General features: G+C 51.8%; 2 protein-coding genes across 5 annotated transcripts in view; one reads left to right on the top strand and one right to left on the bottom strand.

The window, feature by feature from the left end:
- The window catches only part of LOC129654995 (glutathione S-transferase Mu 1-like), a 114,728-nt gene that overhangs the window by 44,526 nt on the left and 53,550 nt on the right, over positions 1 to 16,652 (top strand). The window lies entirely within an intron of this gene.
- EPS8L3 (EPS8 signaling adaptor L3) lies at positions 1,021 to 12,088 on the bottom strand. 2 transcript variants are annotated; one of them, XM_055584800.1, is made up of 18 exons: positions 12,015 to 12,088; positions 11,809 to 11,873; positions 9,980 to 10,138; positions 9,544 to 9,693; positions 9,403 to 9,458; positions 8,862 to 9,001; positions 8,664 to 8,782; positions 8,292 to 8,412; positions 8,131 to 8,192; positions 7,745 to 7,819; positions 7,243 to 7,391; positions 3,889 to 3,970; positions 3,621 to 3,655; positions 2,945 to 3,128; positions 2,617 to 2,745; positions 2,222 to 2,295; positions 1,803 to 1,935; positions 1,021 to 1,546 (listed from the first exon to the last, which is right to left on the bottom strand). In XM_055584800.1, exons 1-18 carry the CDS (start codon positions 12,043 to 12,045, stop codon positions 1,535 to 1,537), a joined length of 1,776 nt encoding a protein of 591 aa, XP_055440775.1. In that variant the 5' UTR covers positions 12,046 to 12,088; the 3' UTR covers positions 1,021 to 1,534. The 2 variants fall into 2 exon arrangements, with proteins under 2 accessions (XP_055440775.1, XP_055440776.1); XM_055584801.1 differs by lacking the exon at positions 7,745 to 7,819.

The following is a 16,652-nucleotide window of genomic DNA, read 5'->3' as shown; positions in this document are numbered from 1 at the left end:
AACTACATGTATATAGATCCCCTCTGTCCTGAGCCTCCCTCCCATCCCACCCCCACCTCACCCCTAGGTCATCACTGAGCACCAGGCTGAGCTCCCTGTGTTGTGAGTAGCTTCCCACTAGCTCTCTGTTTTACACGTGATAGTGTAAATATGTCAGTGCTACTCTCTCAGTTCGTCCTGCCCTCTCCTTCCCCACTGTGTCACAAGTCTGTTCTCTACATCTGTGTCTCTATCTGTGCCCTGTAAATAGGTTCATCAGTACCATTTTTCTAGATTCCACATATATGCATTAATGTCTGATATTTTTCTCTTTCTGCCTTTGTATGACAGACTTTAGGTTCATCCACCTCACTACAACTGACTCAGTTTTGTCCCTTTTTATGACTGAGTTATAGTCCTTTCTATCTATGTACCGCAACTTCTTTATCCATTCACCTGTTGATGGACATCTAGGTTGCTTCCATGTTCTGGCTATTGTACTAAGGGAACATCTTAAGGACTCTTAAGGGGCCCTTAACTCACATGTACATCAAACCTTATCTGCAGACTAACTGAATGAAAGTAGAACCTCTGTTATATAAGGAGGGGAGTCTTGTGATTGTTCTGAGATTAAAGAAGGCTATATATCCTAAATATTAGAAGCCACAGATAGTTCAGACTCTTCACTTAACATTTGAGAGGAAAAAGAGAGCCAGAGAGTGAAATGACTTGCCCTGAGTTCACGTAGCCAGTCCAATGTTCCCTATGTTCCACCACTAAAGAGACAAGCTGGGGAGGGGGCCTCAAAATTAGCTCACTGCAACAGGAAGTGACAAAAGTACTAAAAGAGGAAGTTGCCAGGTAGAGCCTGGACATGCTTTTTAGTGTGTCTTTGCATCATCAGCCAGTGTGGCTGATCAAAACCTGCAATTGTCGGCCTCAGTACTCCTTGCTCTGATGTTCTGCCCTCACCTGTACTGGGTGTCTTGGAATATACCAGGAGAAATGTACACAGAAGGATAAAGATGTCGAGTATAGCCTTATTTTCAAATTTATTTAGAAATTAAGGAGAGTTGGGCCATAATCATTGAATTCTGACTCTGCTCCAGTGAATTCCCACTTATAGTCTGGCCCAGTGATGGATGTAGGGCTGCTGCTGTTTCATGCCCAGTGTCCTAGCTCTTCCTAATTCCCTGCCTTTGGCCTCCACCAGGGCCAGAGGAAGCTGCAAGAGAGGCACATGACAAGCTTGAGGATACCTTTATTGGGGAGGAGAGGGTCTAAACAGTCCTGACAAATCTAGGCATAAATGCTCTAAGCTCAGGAGAGAGACGCAATAAATAGGTGGCAACTGGGGAGACCTCTCCACACAGCGAGAAGGGGCACGGTTTATCTCAACCTCTGGTCTTGTTCATCCTCTTTGCTGTGTGAGCTGGGGTGTGGGGTTTGCTGCAACCTAGGGGCTGGAAGAGGAATTCTCAGGGCTCTAAAGAGTATCAGATCTGCCATCTTGCTTGTGAGAAAGTCTTGGTCTTGGAGGTGTCTGAATTGCTGCCTAAGGGCTCATCTGAGGAAAGAAAAGGTTGAGGTGAGGCCAGTGCCAGATGAGGGACCCCAGAGCTCATGCCAACAGTCAGTTAGGAGCTTCAAGGTGTGCCTGCGCAAGTGAAGTCAAGCCCCTGGGGGACGGTCCTGTACCAGACCTCCCTCAGTGAGTGCTGCTCCAGGGTCGGGCCTGCTGGCTTGCCCACCGGGCACTCTCATGCTCACTCAGGGAGCACCCCACATTTCCAGCAGGGCTTGGGACCCCCATGTGTCCTCACCCCCAGCATCCTTCTGACAGCCTCCAGCCGTGCCAGGACCCGGGGGGCCTCCTGTGGACACAGCATCTGTAGCTCTCCAGGTCTCATGTGAAGCAGCTGGCTCCCTGTCATGGACCCAAGGGTCTTCACGGTCCTGGAAACAAATAGAGCAGAAACTGTCAGTGGTGGGGTGGAAGGACCCAGCCCTGGATATCTGGGTGGAGAAGGGGATGTTTGGGCTTGGAGGGCTGGGGTGACAGGAGAATTCACAGAAAGAGTGTTTGGAGGTCAGGGAGTAAGGTAAACATACTGGCTTAAACCAACTCCATAAACTCCTGGGGTTGAAGGGACAAGTGCCCTGGAAGAGACACTTGTGGAGGTGGGGGGCAGTGGTCATCGGCGCCCTTTACAGAGGCAAAGCTGTGGCACTTGGCACTCACACAGTGGAGAAGTTCTCTGCCTGTAGCCAGGCTGTGACCTCCTCAGGCCTTGAGCTAAGTCGAAGCATCGGAGGCTAGAACCAGGGGAAGTGGGAGTCAGAAGCCATCTCATCTCAGAGCCACCCACAGCCCCTCTCATCAGGGTCCCTTCTCAGAGCCACCCACAGCCCCTCTCATCAGGGTCCCTTCTCTGGGCTTTCATCAAACCACGTGTCTCGCTCCATGGTTTGCTTGTCCGACAAGCACAAGGCTTGTTCTCTGCTCTGGCCCCACAATAAACATGATAATACTGATTCAGTTGAACCAGGGCCATCTCCTCCACTTGTCAAAGAATCCTCCCTGCCCCCACCTCTGATTCAGGCTTTATAGCTTCTGAAGTCTAGGCATGGTAGTACCCGAGTGGGTGACTCGCTCTGGCTCCTGGGGGCTCCCGACTCTAGGGGCTCCAGGATGTTGCTGGGGATGTAGCCACTCCGTCCCATTGCATTCTTCACCAGCCACCACCGCTTGCTCTGGTCCAGAACCTGCCAGGGAGTCACTACGTCAGTGACCCGAGCCTCTCTCCAGCCAGCCTTCCCCTCCCCCACCGGACTTTCTCTCTCTGGGCCCTTCCCAACCTTCCTTCACTTTCTCCAGGCCAATCCCTCCACCCCCCATGCTCCCAGTAGCTCCCATCAACCACCAACCGCCGCCTCCTTTTCTCAGCTCAAGTCCATGCCTCACCTCCAGCACCTCTCCCTGGACAACCGTCAGTTCCTGTGGGTTCCTAGCTTCAAACTCATAGAGGACTTGCATTTTCAGGGCTGGCTTGACAGGTCCAGGTCTGGAGGGCACAGGGCTGGGGCCATGGTTGTGTGTCTCCTCTTGAGCAAAGTGCGAGGTGCTCCTTAACCTAGGGCTTTCCCCACTAGCCCCACAGAGACAGAGTCAGGATGGCTGGAGAGTGGGTCCTCAGAGATCCGGCCCCTGTCTCAGCCCCAGACGTCTCCCCCTTGGAGTCTAGCAATGACTTTTGGGGTTTCCACAGAGCTTGAGGGCAGGTCACTTTTAGACGGGCTTGGGGTGTGGGTTTCTATGGGCAGAAGGGGTCTAGATGTTGGTGATTTCTCAAGACTCTTCTGGCAGTGGAGTCTTCTGTATCTGAGCACTCCTTTGAGTACTTCATACTCAATCTCTGAGAAATCAGAGCTACGTGTGGGGAATATTGAAAGAAGAGGGATTGTATCCTAGGAAGGTAAAAAACTGCTTTTTCACCCAAAGTAGGGGAGAGATGTGCTTGTGCGTGTCTGACTAAAAGAGAGCCTAGAGGTCAGTGAGGCGTAGAATCTGCAGATCCTCAGGATCAGCCTGGTCCTTCCCTCCCCAGAACCACACGGTCCTAACAAAGCCCAGGGCATACCGGATGGAAGTAGGGTCTTGGTAACTTGAGAACGCCTGTGGGGGCAGAACAAAGTGAGAGCAGGATGTCAGCTGCATGGTGGTGGAGAGCAGGGGTGTGAGGCCACAGGCCTGCCCGCGCACAGCTGCTTCACGTCCCCTCGCCTGCCCGCTCTCCACACAGAACCCACCTACCACTTAGGAGTCACGTGACCGTGGCTGGACTGAGACGGTGGAAACTAGCCAGAGTCTAGGGCTTTGATTCGGGCTCTGTGCTAAGCTCCCCTTACCTGGTAGGAGGTTTCTGGAAGCTGCCAACCATCATAGAATGTGGGTTTGTAGGGCAGGGGCTCGATGCCTGTCCAGTTGGCCCTAGGGAAAGAACAGGGCTGAGTCCACTCTGTGCCAGACTGTGGGATGTGGAGAAGGCGGAGATGACAGCAGCTGGCCTGGGGGATCTTCTAGGTAATGGAGAAAGTGGCCCATGTGCACAGATGAAAGGCCCCAGGACACAGGAGCCAACAGCTAAGCACGTACAGGTCCCACGGCACAGGTATCTGTGGGCCAGCCTCACCTCTGCCCGTGAATGTGCAGACATATCAACACCCTAAGAGATGAGTACTTTAACTCACTGATGGGGAGTTTGAATGAAAGTGGCAGAACTGCAGTGTTAGGGCTGGAAGACACTCCTGGGGTCTAACCTATTTCGGTTCCCAAAAGCAGGGGGAACCATCTAGCTGGTTCGTGTGTGGACCTCCCCTTTGTGATCATCACAGGGCACTCTGGCTGGCTCTAGGGTGGGGGCTGGTACTTGCCTCTCAGCCTGCTCCCTCACCCGTTGCCCGGGACGCCAGAGGAGCAGCACTGCCTGTGGCCTCCAGGCTGGCTCTGCTTGCCTGCCTGGGGAACGCGGAGGCCCCTCCTGGAGGAAGTCTCTCCCTGCCTCCCAGAGACAGATGTGAATGCTGCTTCTTTGCACTGTGCACACACATTCTGAATTGCACATGATTCTCACTTATCCATGTTTCTTTCTGTGTTGATCTCCTTGATAGCTGTCTCCAGAGTATAGTGCAGAAGGGACAGAGGAGGCAGTGAAAGTGAAAGTCACTCAGTCATTTCCAACTCTTTGAGACCCTATGGACTGCCTATACAGTCCATGGAATTCTCCCGACCACAATACTGGAGTGGGTAGCCTTTCCCTTCTCCAGGGCATCTTCCCAAACCAGGGATCAAACCCAGGTCTCCCAAATTGCAGGTGGATTCTTTACCAGCTAAGCCAAAAGGGAACCCCTAATAAATATGTATTCAATGGGAACAAATTATTCCCTCTTCTGAATCTTTTTTATTGGCTCCTTTTCTTTCTTTCTTTCTTTCCTTTTTTGATGTGGGCCTTTTAAAAAACCTTTATTGAATTTTTTATAATATTGCTTCTGTTTTATATTTTGATTTTTTGACCGGGAGGCAAGTGGGATCTTAGCTTCTGGACCAGGGATAGAACCCTCTCCTCCGTGCATCAGAAGGTGAAGTCTTATCACTAGACTGCAAGGGAAGTCCTCACTGGCTCCTTTTCTTTGCCTTAAAAACATGCTCAAGTCTTCCCTTGACTCTGTTACTATGCTTTTAAAGATGCCATCCTATTATCTTATCTTTATCAAATTTTTTGAGGATGTGTCCATAGGCCCTGCCTATATTTTCTTACCTTTGGATCTTTCTTTATTCCTTACCACATGACTTTTACCTCTGCCATTCCTCTGTTGAAACTAGTTCTTCTAAAGCCCTGATGATTTCTGATTGCCAAATCCAAATGGCCTTGTGTGATCTGTATCCTTCTAGTCTATTACCACAGAATTTAGTGTCATTTATAGTTTTGGGTCGGAGAAGGCAATAGCACCCCACTCCAGTACTCTTGCCTGGAAAATCCCACGGATGGAGGAGCCTGGTAGGCTGCAGTCCATGGGGTCGCTAGGAGTCGGACACGACTAAGCAACTTCACTTTCACTTTTCACTTTCCTGCATTGGAGAAAGAAATGGCAACCCACTCCAGTGTTCTTGCCTGGAGAATCCCAGGGATGGCAGAGCCTGATGGGCTGCCGTCTATGGGGTCGCACAGAGTCAGACACAACTGAAGCGACTTAGCAGCAGCAGCAGCAGCATAGTTTTGGGTCAATTTGCTTCAAGCCAAATAGTTTGAATAAAATTTGCCTGAAATTGAACTCTTTTGAAGGTTTTTACATCTCTTTAGTTAATTCTGTTCTCTGTGTTTCTGTCTTTCATTTCATTCATACATTAATTTTTGGTTGTTTTAAGAAATGAGAAAACATGTCAGGACACAACTGACTTCAATCTTATATTTAAAATGATAAGCAGAAACAGAAAATAGAATAGAGGTTACCAGGGGCTGGGGAAAGAAAGGAATGGGTAAAGAGTTTTGTTTGGTTGTTTAATGGGTATAGAGTTCCCATTTGGGATACTGAAGAAGTTCTGGAAATGAATAGGGGTGATGGTTGCTCAATATTGTTAATGTACTTAAAGGCATTGACCTATACACTTAAAAATAGTTAAAATAAATTTTATCCTATGTATATTCTACCACAATAAAATAAATAGATTATGTTAAGTTAAATTTTATGTCTTTAGATGAACTGGACACAGACGTCCTTTAATGGGGCTGAACTGAAAAGCAAAACAAAACTCATTAGGCAAAAAGACTCCTGGAACCATTGGCTTTTCCCCCAGTTGATTTCTCTTTCTAAAACCCTCTTCTCTCTTGGTTTTCATGCTTCTGCTTTTTTGTTTCTCCTTTTTAACTCTCCGGAATTTCTCTTTGCCTCCTTTACCTCCTTATCCCTGTTTCTTTTTGCCACCTCAAAGTTTTCCGAGGCCTGTCTCTCGTGGGGAGAGCAGGCCATGCTTATTAAAGTGGGCTCTGCTTACTTTACTGCAGTGCTTACCTCCAGGGGGTCCCAACTATTACATCTGTACTGACTGTTCTCAAACCCTTGTAGCCAGGTTAGACCTCTCCTTGCAGGGCCAGGCCACCCAGTCTCTGCAGACACCTCAGCTCAGGGTATGCTAACTGATTTCACATCCCACCCCCTGCACTCATCAGCTTGGCCTTGCTGCCCAACTGCCTGTATCACTGTTCCACCCACATGAAACATCTCTTCTCTTAGCTCCTCTGCCAGTTGGTTGCAAATCTTATTGATGTTACATTTGCAACATCTCTTATGTCAGTAATTGTTAAAATCTGGGCTGCATTGAGACAAAGTTTTTACTTTGTCCTTGACAAAAATGAGAAAAATTTTAGTAGAAGGTTGCCAGTGCGCCTTTCTTGGGAAGAATTGTTCTATTTTCTGAGATAATGCTTTCCTGCAATGGTGGGCGATGGTAAGTGTGTTGGTTTTTTTTTTTTTTTTTTCATTGTGCTTAGCCTAATTAAATGTTGGGAACTCAAGGTAGATTTCCCTGATTTGTTTTTAGATATTTCATAGAGTAGGGGTTACCAGGAGCTGGGGAGTGGAGGAATGGGTATAGTTTTAATGGGTATAGAATTCATTTTAAGATACAATGTAGAGCTTGTCACCTCCTGCCCTACACCCCCATGTTGCTTGCCTCCAATTCATTCAGGCCTTATTGTCACTTACTGGCTGGTGGTCCAGGCTGTGCCCAGCCCTTCCCAGAGGTTATTCTCTGATGGGCTTAGACAGGACTGCAGCAGCTCGATGGCCTTGGTGGTGAGGAGGGGTGAGATCACTCGGGCTGCTAAGCCAGACTCAGGGCACTGGGTCTGGATCTGGGGAAGGATGAAAGGTGTCAGGAAGCCTGAGCTTCTTCGGGGCCAGGCAGGAGTGGGAAAGGGCTCGGGGTCCCTGGCTTCCTACTTTGCCCCAGGCCTGCTCCTTCCTGCCCTCACTGGTGTCCTTGGCTCCAACCCCAGCGCACCTAGTCTGCTGAGAGGTGCTTGCTGTGCACAGTGGGGTAGTGTCTTGGGGTCAAGGAAGAGGGTATGCTGGCGGTGAGCAAGGAGCAGACCCGTACCTCTCTCTGCCCCCTCCCTCCCACCCTGGCCTGTCTCATCTTAACTTCAGCACGTCCCTCTGTACCACCCTGTTCCCCCCTACCCCCACCATCCCTGCCCTGACTCACGGAGTCCAGAATTTTGAAGATGATGTGTACAAACTCAGGGGCACTTGTATCCTGCAGCCTGGTGGCCAGCCTTCCCTGAAGACACAGGGTGAAGCCTGTCACCAGCCTTCCTCCCACCCCACTTTCACTAGGACCCCAGGGCCCCATAACTGTTCAGGGCTGGGCAGCCTGGCATTCTCCCAAAGTAAGCCAAGAGTGGGGTGGGGCAGTTCCAGGGGGAGAAGCTGGAGCAGCATGGGATGTCCATGGAGAGAAGAGAGAACAGGATTGCTCAGGGGTGGGGGGGCGGGGGCAGGGGAAGAAGGGAGGGAGAGGAGGAGGTTGCTGAGGTAGGGGGGGGAGGGAGCAGGCAAAAAGAGCTGGGAAACTTGTGGGGAGTCACGTACCAGGAGGTTGAAGCTGTACTTGATCTTCTGGAAGCAGTCGATGTAATGTGCCTCTGTTATCTCTATAGCAAGAAGGGGATAGATGGCGGGTCATGTATCATCCCAAGACTTCCCCCTGTCCCCCAAACCCCGACTCCTCTCCCCGGGCCCTCCTCACTCACCTTCCTTATTCTTTTTCTTTTTCTTCCTGTGACTCTTCTTCTTACGACTGGCCTTAGACTGGGCCTCATCCAGCTTCCCCACAAACAGCTCGATGTCCCTTAGGACATGGTCCAGCACCTCCTGGGCCCCAAACAACCCCTGGCTGAGTGGGCAGTTAGACCCACCCTGGAACTCCCAACCCTGCCTCCCTCCACCACAAGCCTGAGCCTCAGGCCCAGCCCAGGGCTGACCAAGCTTCTGTGTCCCCTCTTAGGCCAGGCCCTGCCTTGGTGGACCTGGGGCCTGGCTCCTTGAGGCGAGGGAGACAACTGGTGTCTTCCCTTTGGCTAGACCACAAAAGCCTCAACAAGCCCAAGACAGTCTGCAGTTACCTTATCCCATTTTGGGTCCTCGGGGGATGGGGACCTCCTTGAAGGAGATAGCGAGAAGATGCTTGGCTCTCGGATGCTGGTGCGGTGTGGCAGGGGCCTCGGAGATGGTGGTGGGGTGTCTGCAGAGGAAGGGGACCATGGCCCAGAACTTCTTTGATGGGAACCTTTCCTCCCACTGGCCCCCACGCCCAAACTTACCGTGCTCTGGGCTCATCAAGTAGTGCTGTTCTGGAGGGGGCCCCCACACCAGAGGACGTGCCTGCTCCTTAGGGAGCAGCCTTTCCAGAGGAGGCCCCCTCCATCGGTCCTGGTCTGGGCGAAGGGCTCCCAACCGGGGCCTGTCGAGCACATGACAAGGACACAGCTTTGACTGGGTTCTTGGGGCAGAGGCTCTGCCCACACTTCTGCCCCAGAACCCAGGGGGTACCACTGCCCCTCTCCAGGAGCCCCACCAGCCTTGCCCCCTAGTCTCCATCCAAACCCTTCCCTGACTCTCCCCGGCGTCATCGGCCTGCCCTCCGGGACCAGTTGGTCCCACGTCAGTCTCTGAGGATAGTCTCCAGTGGTCCCTGGGCCCAGCACTCATTTGCACCCTGCTTCCAGCCTCGCCACTCCCCAGGTCAATGTCTGTGTTATTGGGTCACAGGCCCCTGAGCTCCCCCAGGTATGCGGCAGAGTGTAGCCCACCCAGACCTGAGCTCGAGGGTTCTGCAGGTGGGCAGGGGCAAAGGCTGCCTACCTTTGCTCTAGCTCCTCCTCCAGAGCCTTCTCCAGGCTGGTCTTCAGTCGCTCTGCCTGGAGGAACCAGCAATCAGACAGGCTTGGGGGATGGGGGAGGGGAGGGGTTAGGTCGGGGGTGGTGATGGTTGTTAGATCTCACCCCCACTTCCTGGCACTGGAAAAGCAGAGTGCTAGTGCTTCGCAGGTCTGAATCCTGCACAGTGATGGACAGGACAGAGTTGTAGGAGCCAGTGTTGAGCGCCACGTCCATGACCTTGATGCGGTCCAGGCGGTAGGACTCTAGCTCCTCCTGGGCCAAGCAGAGAGACTGGCTGTGAAGTCACTGAGAGCCCGACAGGCCCCTAGGAGCTCCTGACCTGGGTTGCTCCACACTTCCAATGGCTTGGGATGGGGTGTCCTTTCCCCTGACCCCTGTGCCTCTATCTCCTGTTTCTTCCTAGTCCTGGGTATGTATTGTGTGGGGGGAAGGGTGCTTGCCGTGTGGGGCATAGTGGGATGGTGTTCATGCCCTGGGGCTTGCTTTCCCACAGCCCAGGTTAGCTATGACCCCTTGCAGGGAATGGTGGGAGGCTGACCTTAGTCTCGATGTCCAGCAGTTGGAGCCAGCCATCCCTGACCTGCAGGAGCAAGTCCTGGCTCCACACCCGGCCCTGAGCGTCCATCTCCTGCAGCTTCTGCAGAGCATCCTTGGGCTCCTGGATTCTCTGTGTCCCCAGCTTACATGTCATCAGGTGCTGAGGGGACAGGAGGAGATGGGCTGGGAGAAGATTTGGAGAGGGGGCTCACAGGTGGGGATGGACAGGGGTGGGGGTGGGGGAAGGGCAGCAGAAGGGGATGACATGTCTCTGGCCTCCTCACTGGGGAGGCCCCAGGCAATCCCCATAAAGTAGCCTTCAAGAGACAATGTGAGGTCTGGAGGCAGTCGGGCAAGGTGGGGACTGACGGGCTGTAGGAGGGGATTTAGAACTCTGGAGGAAGGACAATCATGGCCTGTAACAGTCTAGATGGTGGTAAATGTGGGGAGGGGGCGTGGGCTTCAGCTATCCAACATATAAGTCTCAGCTTCTCCAGGTAGGTTACAGGATGCTCAAATTCTGTCCCCTACTTTTCTTTGCTCTCTTTGAGAATCACCCACCCAGCCTGGTCCATCTCTTCCCTGACCTAGCCTTTCTGTCTCCATGCATGCTGCGCCCCATGCCCAGCATGCATGTCCCCCTTCTGATAATCCATTACCTCCCAGTCTCTCAGGAATAAGTCAAGCCCACCGCCGTTCTCCCTGATTCTATCTCAGAGAGGTCCATACTGACCTCAGTCTCCACTTAGGCCCTTGTCCCCTGCTAGTCTGATCACTACAGCAGGGTTTTGCTGTTATTCTCTCTTCTCAAGGATACCCTTCGCTTCTACCATCCATGTTCAAAAGTCACAGTCCTGCCCCTTGTGCTCCTCTCCAGGCCCTTGCTGGGAGGATGCCATCTGCCTCCTGCCCCTTGACCCCACTGCCCTGTCCTCTGCATAGCTCCCAGCTCTTCTTCAAGTTCACTCGGCCAGCATATTCAGGAGCCCTGATATCATGGGCAAATGCCCTGGCACCCTGGACACGCCTCCCCTGCTCTTGCCTCCTAGACCTAAACAAAGCCAGTTCCCAGTCCTCATTCCCTCCATGAAGCCCAGGGATCTTAGTCCCAGCTCAGCTGACTGGGGAAGCCTGACTTCTTCTAGACGGTTGCTCCAGCATCCCTCCTGCCTTTTCCCGGGGTGAGTGCTAAATCTACTGCTGCCTGGGGGTGGCTTCTACCCAGACCTTCAGCCTGATGCAGTATCTGCTCTTCCCTGCCACACCCTTCCAGTCTGAGCTTTCACGTGATGTCAACAGCTGTCCTGGCAACTAGATCTGGCAGTGCCAGTGTCGTTCTCCCAGGCAGCGCCAGAGCCTCCATTCCAGGCTCCAAGCTGTGCACAGGAAGCTGAAGCCCAGATGGCTCCCCTCTCAGATAGTGGTCCTTTCAAGTCCCTGCACAAGAACCACTGGCTGACCTCACACATTCTGTCCTCCAGCTGTACCAGATCCCGGGCAAAGAGCAATTTCTTGGGGCAGGGGATGATCCGAGAGACAGGAAGGGGCGGGATCGAGTGGTGGATCCCAGCCCATCCCTCTGCTACTTGGGGATGGGATGCCCACTGGCTTAGCTTCCTCTGCCCATGCCCAGCTGCCCCATCCTCCTCCCCTGCACTTAGCAAATGCTTAGGTAGGCTTGCTGGACCTGAGCCCACCTATTCTGGCCGGGTCAGGCCATTGGCTTCTATGGCAGACTTATTTCAGATATCTGCTTTTTGTCAGGGTGGGGGGCATGTAGGAGAACTTGGCTTGAATCAGGAAATTGTATGGGGCCCTAGGGTTACTCACCTCCACCCTGTGCTGCAGGTGAGTGGGCTCTAAGGCGATATTCTGCAAGTACTCCTTCCGGTGCACTGCCATGGCATGAAGCAAGGGGGTGAGGGCAGAAGAAGGAGTTGAGACAGGCACAACTATAGCAGGTGGTCAGTGTGGGGAGGGAGAGACTGGACGCAGGGGGTTCAGGGAACCCAGAGGGAGAGAAGGGGACCACTTACAATAAATGGCTCTGCTGCTTGGCCGGGACATTCTGACGCTGCTGAGATGACTCCCTAAAACCCAAAATGAGCAGAGGAGACAGCGATCAGGGCTGGGGAGAGGGATGAGCAGGCAGGGCTGGGTGGAAGAGCCGCTGGCGCAGCCCATCCCTGACCTGGGTCTGGGGCTCAAACCACGGTTCCTTCTGGATCCGTCTCCAGCCGAGACCTCTGCAAGGAGCCCTCCATCTTGGCTGGGCCTCGGAGGCCCCCAGGCAGGCCCCCAACTTCCCATTATTTGGCCAATAATGCTCATCCTGATGGCCCCAGGGAAGCTGTGTGGACAGGTCGCTGGGACCAGATCCCATCCTGGGCCCGAGTGTAAAAGGTGCTGGATGGGTGTGCCTGGCTTCTGGAGGGGAGGCATGAGGGTCAGCAGCCTTCCCTGTCACAGCAAGCCTTTTGTCCAAGCCTGTTTCAACTCTGCAAATTGGGAGGAGGCCAGTGTTGGCTCTTATGCGGGGGAGCCACTCAGGAGGGGTGTACGTGTGTGTGTATGCACACACATATGTTTGCACGTTTATGATGGAGCTCTGTAGGATGTGTTAGTGACTTGAACTTCCCTAAATGTCTTACTAAATCTCCTCTCTTTGCCTTTCCATACTCTGAACCCTCTGCCCAGAGCCCCTCCCCACCCAACCCTGTAAATTCCAGCTCAAGGGAATAGATGTTTTTTTCAAAAGAAGACATACAGATGCCCAACAGGCACATAAAAAGATGTTTAACATCACTAATTCTTAGAGAAATGCAAGTCAAAAATCACAATAAGCTATCATCTCACACCTGTCGGAATGGCTATTATCAAAAAAGCAAGAAATAAAAAATGTTGGTAAAGAAGAAAAGGGAATCCTCGTGCACTGTTGATAAGTCAAATGTAATGTAAAATGGTGCAGCCACTGTGTAAGATGGTACGGAGACTCCTCAGAAAGCCAAGAACAGAACAATCATATGACCCAGCAATCCCACTTCTGGTTATTTATCTAAAGAACATGAAAATATTCATTGAAAAAGATATCCACACCCCTACATTCATCATGGGGGCTTCCCAAGGGGTGCCTTGGTAAAGAATCTACCTGCCAGTGCAGGAGCCCAAGAGATGAGGGTCGATCTCTGGGTGGGGAAGATCCCCTGGAAAAGGAAACAGCAACCCACTCCAGTATTCTTGCCTGGAGAATCCCATGGACAGAGGAGCCTGGGGGGCTACAATCTATGGGGTCCCAAAGAGCTGGTTGTGACTGAGCACACTCACAGGCATGTTCATCCTGGCCTTTACAATAGCCAAAATATGGTAACAACTTAAATGCCCATCCACATGTGAATGGATAAAGAAGATGTAGTGTATACAAAGGAATATTAGCCATAAAAAGATGAAATCTTGTCATTTGCAATAAAATGCATAGACCTTGAGGGTGTTATGTGAAATGAAATAAGACAGAAAAAGAAACACAAATATTGTATGACTCCACACTTATGTAGAATATAAGAAATAAAATAAATGAATAGACTAAACCAAATGAAAATAGAGATAATAGGTACAGAGAACAGAGTAGAGGTTACCACAGGGGAAGGGGCAGGAAGGAAGGTGAAATGGGTTAAGGGGATCAACTGTGTGATGACGAACAAAGTAAATTTCGATGGTAAGCATGTTATAGTGTGTACAGAATTAGAAATATAATGTTGTACACATGAAACTTATATAGTGTTATAAACCAAGGTTAATGCAATAAAAAAATAAGTTAAAATATTACAGTTTAAGGATCACCTCCTCATTGAAGCCCTCCTTGACCACCCCACTCAGCCCTGCCCATCTTCCTAATGCCACACCGAGTCTTATAAGTTCCTCTCAAACAACAGCACCACCCTGGTTAGTGCTATGAGCCTAGTGTCAAGTGCCTTATGAATTTTGTGTCATTTAATTTTCACTACCATCACTTATGCTTCCCTGGTGGTTTAGGTAAAGAATCTGCCTGCAATGTGGGAGACCTGGGTTCGATCCCTGGGTTGGGAAGATCTCCTGGAGGAGGGCATGGCAACCCACTCTAGTATTCTTGCCTGGAGAATCCCCATGGAGAGAGGAACCTGACTGGCCAAAGTCCATAAGGGTCGCAGAGAGTCAGACATGACTGAGCAACTAAGCATAGCACAGCACAGCACCATCACTTATACTTCCTTGATGCTATGTGCTGAGTGCTGTTCTACAGATGTTACACCCAACAACTCATTTAATCCTCAGAACAACCTTGCTGGGTGGGTACTGTTATTACCCCTCTGACCAGAAGAGGATGATGTGGCAGTTCAAAGAGGATAACAGGTCTGAGATCACAAGTAAATATTTTATAGAGAATGAACTCAGCCTGGGTCTGACTACAAGCTCCATGCTTTAACTGTTTATGTATGCGCCTCTGTCACTGGGCTGTGCCCTCCTGAGAGTGGACTTATGTTGCTCCTGCTGTTCCCCCAGTACCTTCCTAGCATACAGGGAGTCTAGAATATATACATATATTGAGGTGGAATGGAGGTAAATGAGATGTGTGGGGGTGTGGCAGGAGTTAGCTGAGTGTGTGGGTCCAGGTACGTGTTAATGATGTGTGTATACATCATGGACAGGTGTCAGTTCTGTGATGTCCTTGCATTTCCATGATGCATCTGAGTTGTACAGAAACCCTGGAATATCCTGGGCAAAGTATCAGAGAGCAGCCCACGCCCCTGTAACTAGGCCTGCTATGAAAATAGCAGAAGATCTGATTAAGATGACTCAGTGTTGGGGAAATGAGTTGCTAATAAACAAGGGACTGTCTATGGGTCTGTGTTTTCCACGTTTGGAAGGATCCCTTTCCTCTCCAAGGGTAAGGGGTTCTAAAAGCCTGCTCCCTCTCTCCCCAGCTGCACCCCACAGGCTGCAACACTTCCTGCTTCTAGATCCAGAAGATAAAGAAGAGAAAATGAACTTTGTTTCTTTAGCACCCCTCCCTACCTGCCAGCCCCTCCACACAGGATGGTCCCTGTGGGTCTTATTGCAGCAAAACAGAAATGAGTGAGCAGCCTGTGGCACATTCCAGCCGAACAGGCCTACGAGACTTAAACAATCTTGGTTATTCTTTAGCTGTTACTAGTAACAAACACTTGTAGCTGGACTTGTCCTTCACAAAGCTGATTACTCTCTGACTCCATATAGATTATACTCAGCACCTGGCATTCCTCTCCCCCTCCACTCTCATGTAGCATTCTGCATTTCAGAAAGAAGGTCAAGGGCTGATAACTTCAGGAACACAAGACCCGGTTGCTGAGTTACCTGATGGCAACTGTGGCCATTTTGAAATGTTGCAAAAGAAAAAGAAAATGCAAGGCCTTCAAGAGGATATAAAACCTCTCCCTATTCCCAAGAAAGGGGGGGCCTAGTTCTTGAGGCACTAGCCTGCTGTATTTCCCTTTTGCCTGGCAAAAATAATGAAGCTCTTCTTTTCGACTTCCTCCAAACTCTGTCTCCTTATTTCTATCTGGCATCAGTAGACAGGGAGCCAGGATTTTGGCAACAGTCTCTCTTGACAGGTCCAAGCAACATCTCCTGCCCCACATCGCAACACGAGGTGGGACGGGGATGCGGGATGAAAGGTAGGGGTGGAGGAACGGGGGTTGACTTTGGTCTGTCTTGCCTCTGGTGGGGGGTGAGAGAATCTGTGGCAGCCCAGTTTCCCCATTTATCCCCCAAGTTTAGGGAGTTGAAGCATGGAAGAAGTTCATGTCTGCATCATGGGCCCTGGAGGTGCTGCTGGAGCCCAGCCTGCCCCACGCTCTGCTCCCTGGGCCGCTGGGCCGCTAGCCTTCGGCTGAGTCCCAAGCCCTCCTTAGGGCCGCCACATCGAGAATGGGCTGGAGACCCTGGCCTGGGAAGCCACTGAGCTGTCCCCACTATGTCGGGACCTCCTGCGGCTTGGCTGGGCCCTGATCTTCCCGAGAGCCAGGCCCTTACCTGGGCTCCAGTGAGGCCTGGAGGCTGGTGCCTCCGAAGGGGCAGGTGTCTGAGCTGGTGGCCTGGTGCTGGTGGTGGGAAGACAGTGGCTTCTCTGCTAGTGGCGCAGTCCCGGGCAGGCGCCCTGTGGTCAGTTGAGCCCTGAAGCAGACTGGTCTTATGGTGCGGAGGCCGGGAGGCAGCCACACCTGTGCTCTTTGGACTCTTAGTGGGTGGGGCGGCCTACCTGCCCAGTGCCAGAACCCAGGCCTGTGCCGTGCCTGCGCCGACAGGTGTCCCTAGCTTAGACAGAGCCCCTTGCTTCCAGGCTTCCTGCTTGACTTGCCTCTGCCATTAGCGTAACCCTCTTCCCTCTGCCTGTGGGTGCCTCCCCTGAGGCCCCAGGTCAGCATCAGGCACTGGGGCAGGGAGCAGGAGAGGGCACCCCGGGCACAGGTGGGTGGAGGTGGACCCAGGCTTGGGGGAAGTGTGGACTGGCATGTGTGCCTGTGTGTGCTGCCCATGGGGGTGTGTGGTTATGGGTGCCCAAGTGGTGCCTGTGAGCAGGATGTGGGGCTCATAAGAGTTGATGGGGGCTGGGAGCTGGGACCACTATGGGCATTAGGTGGAGGACTGAGATTTCTTCCCAG

Source organism: Bubalus kerabau, chromosome 6 (assembly GCF_029407905.1).
Source record: "Bubalus kerabau isolate K-KA32 ecotype Philippines breed swamp buffalo chromosome 6, PCC_UOA_SB_1v2, whole genome shotgun sequence".
NCBI lineage: Eukaryota > Metazoa > Chordata > Mammalia > Artiodactyla > Bovidae > Bubalus > Bubalus kerabau.
The sequence above is the reverse complement of the archived record's forward strand: the minus strand, read 5'-3'. Positions and strand labels throughout refer to the sequence as shown.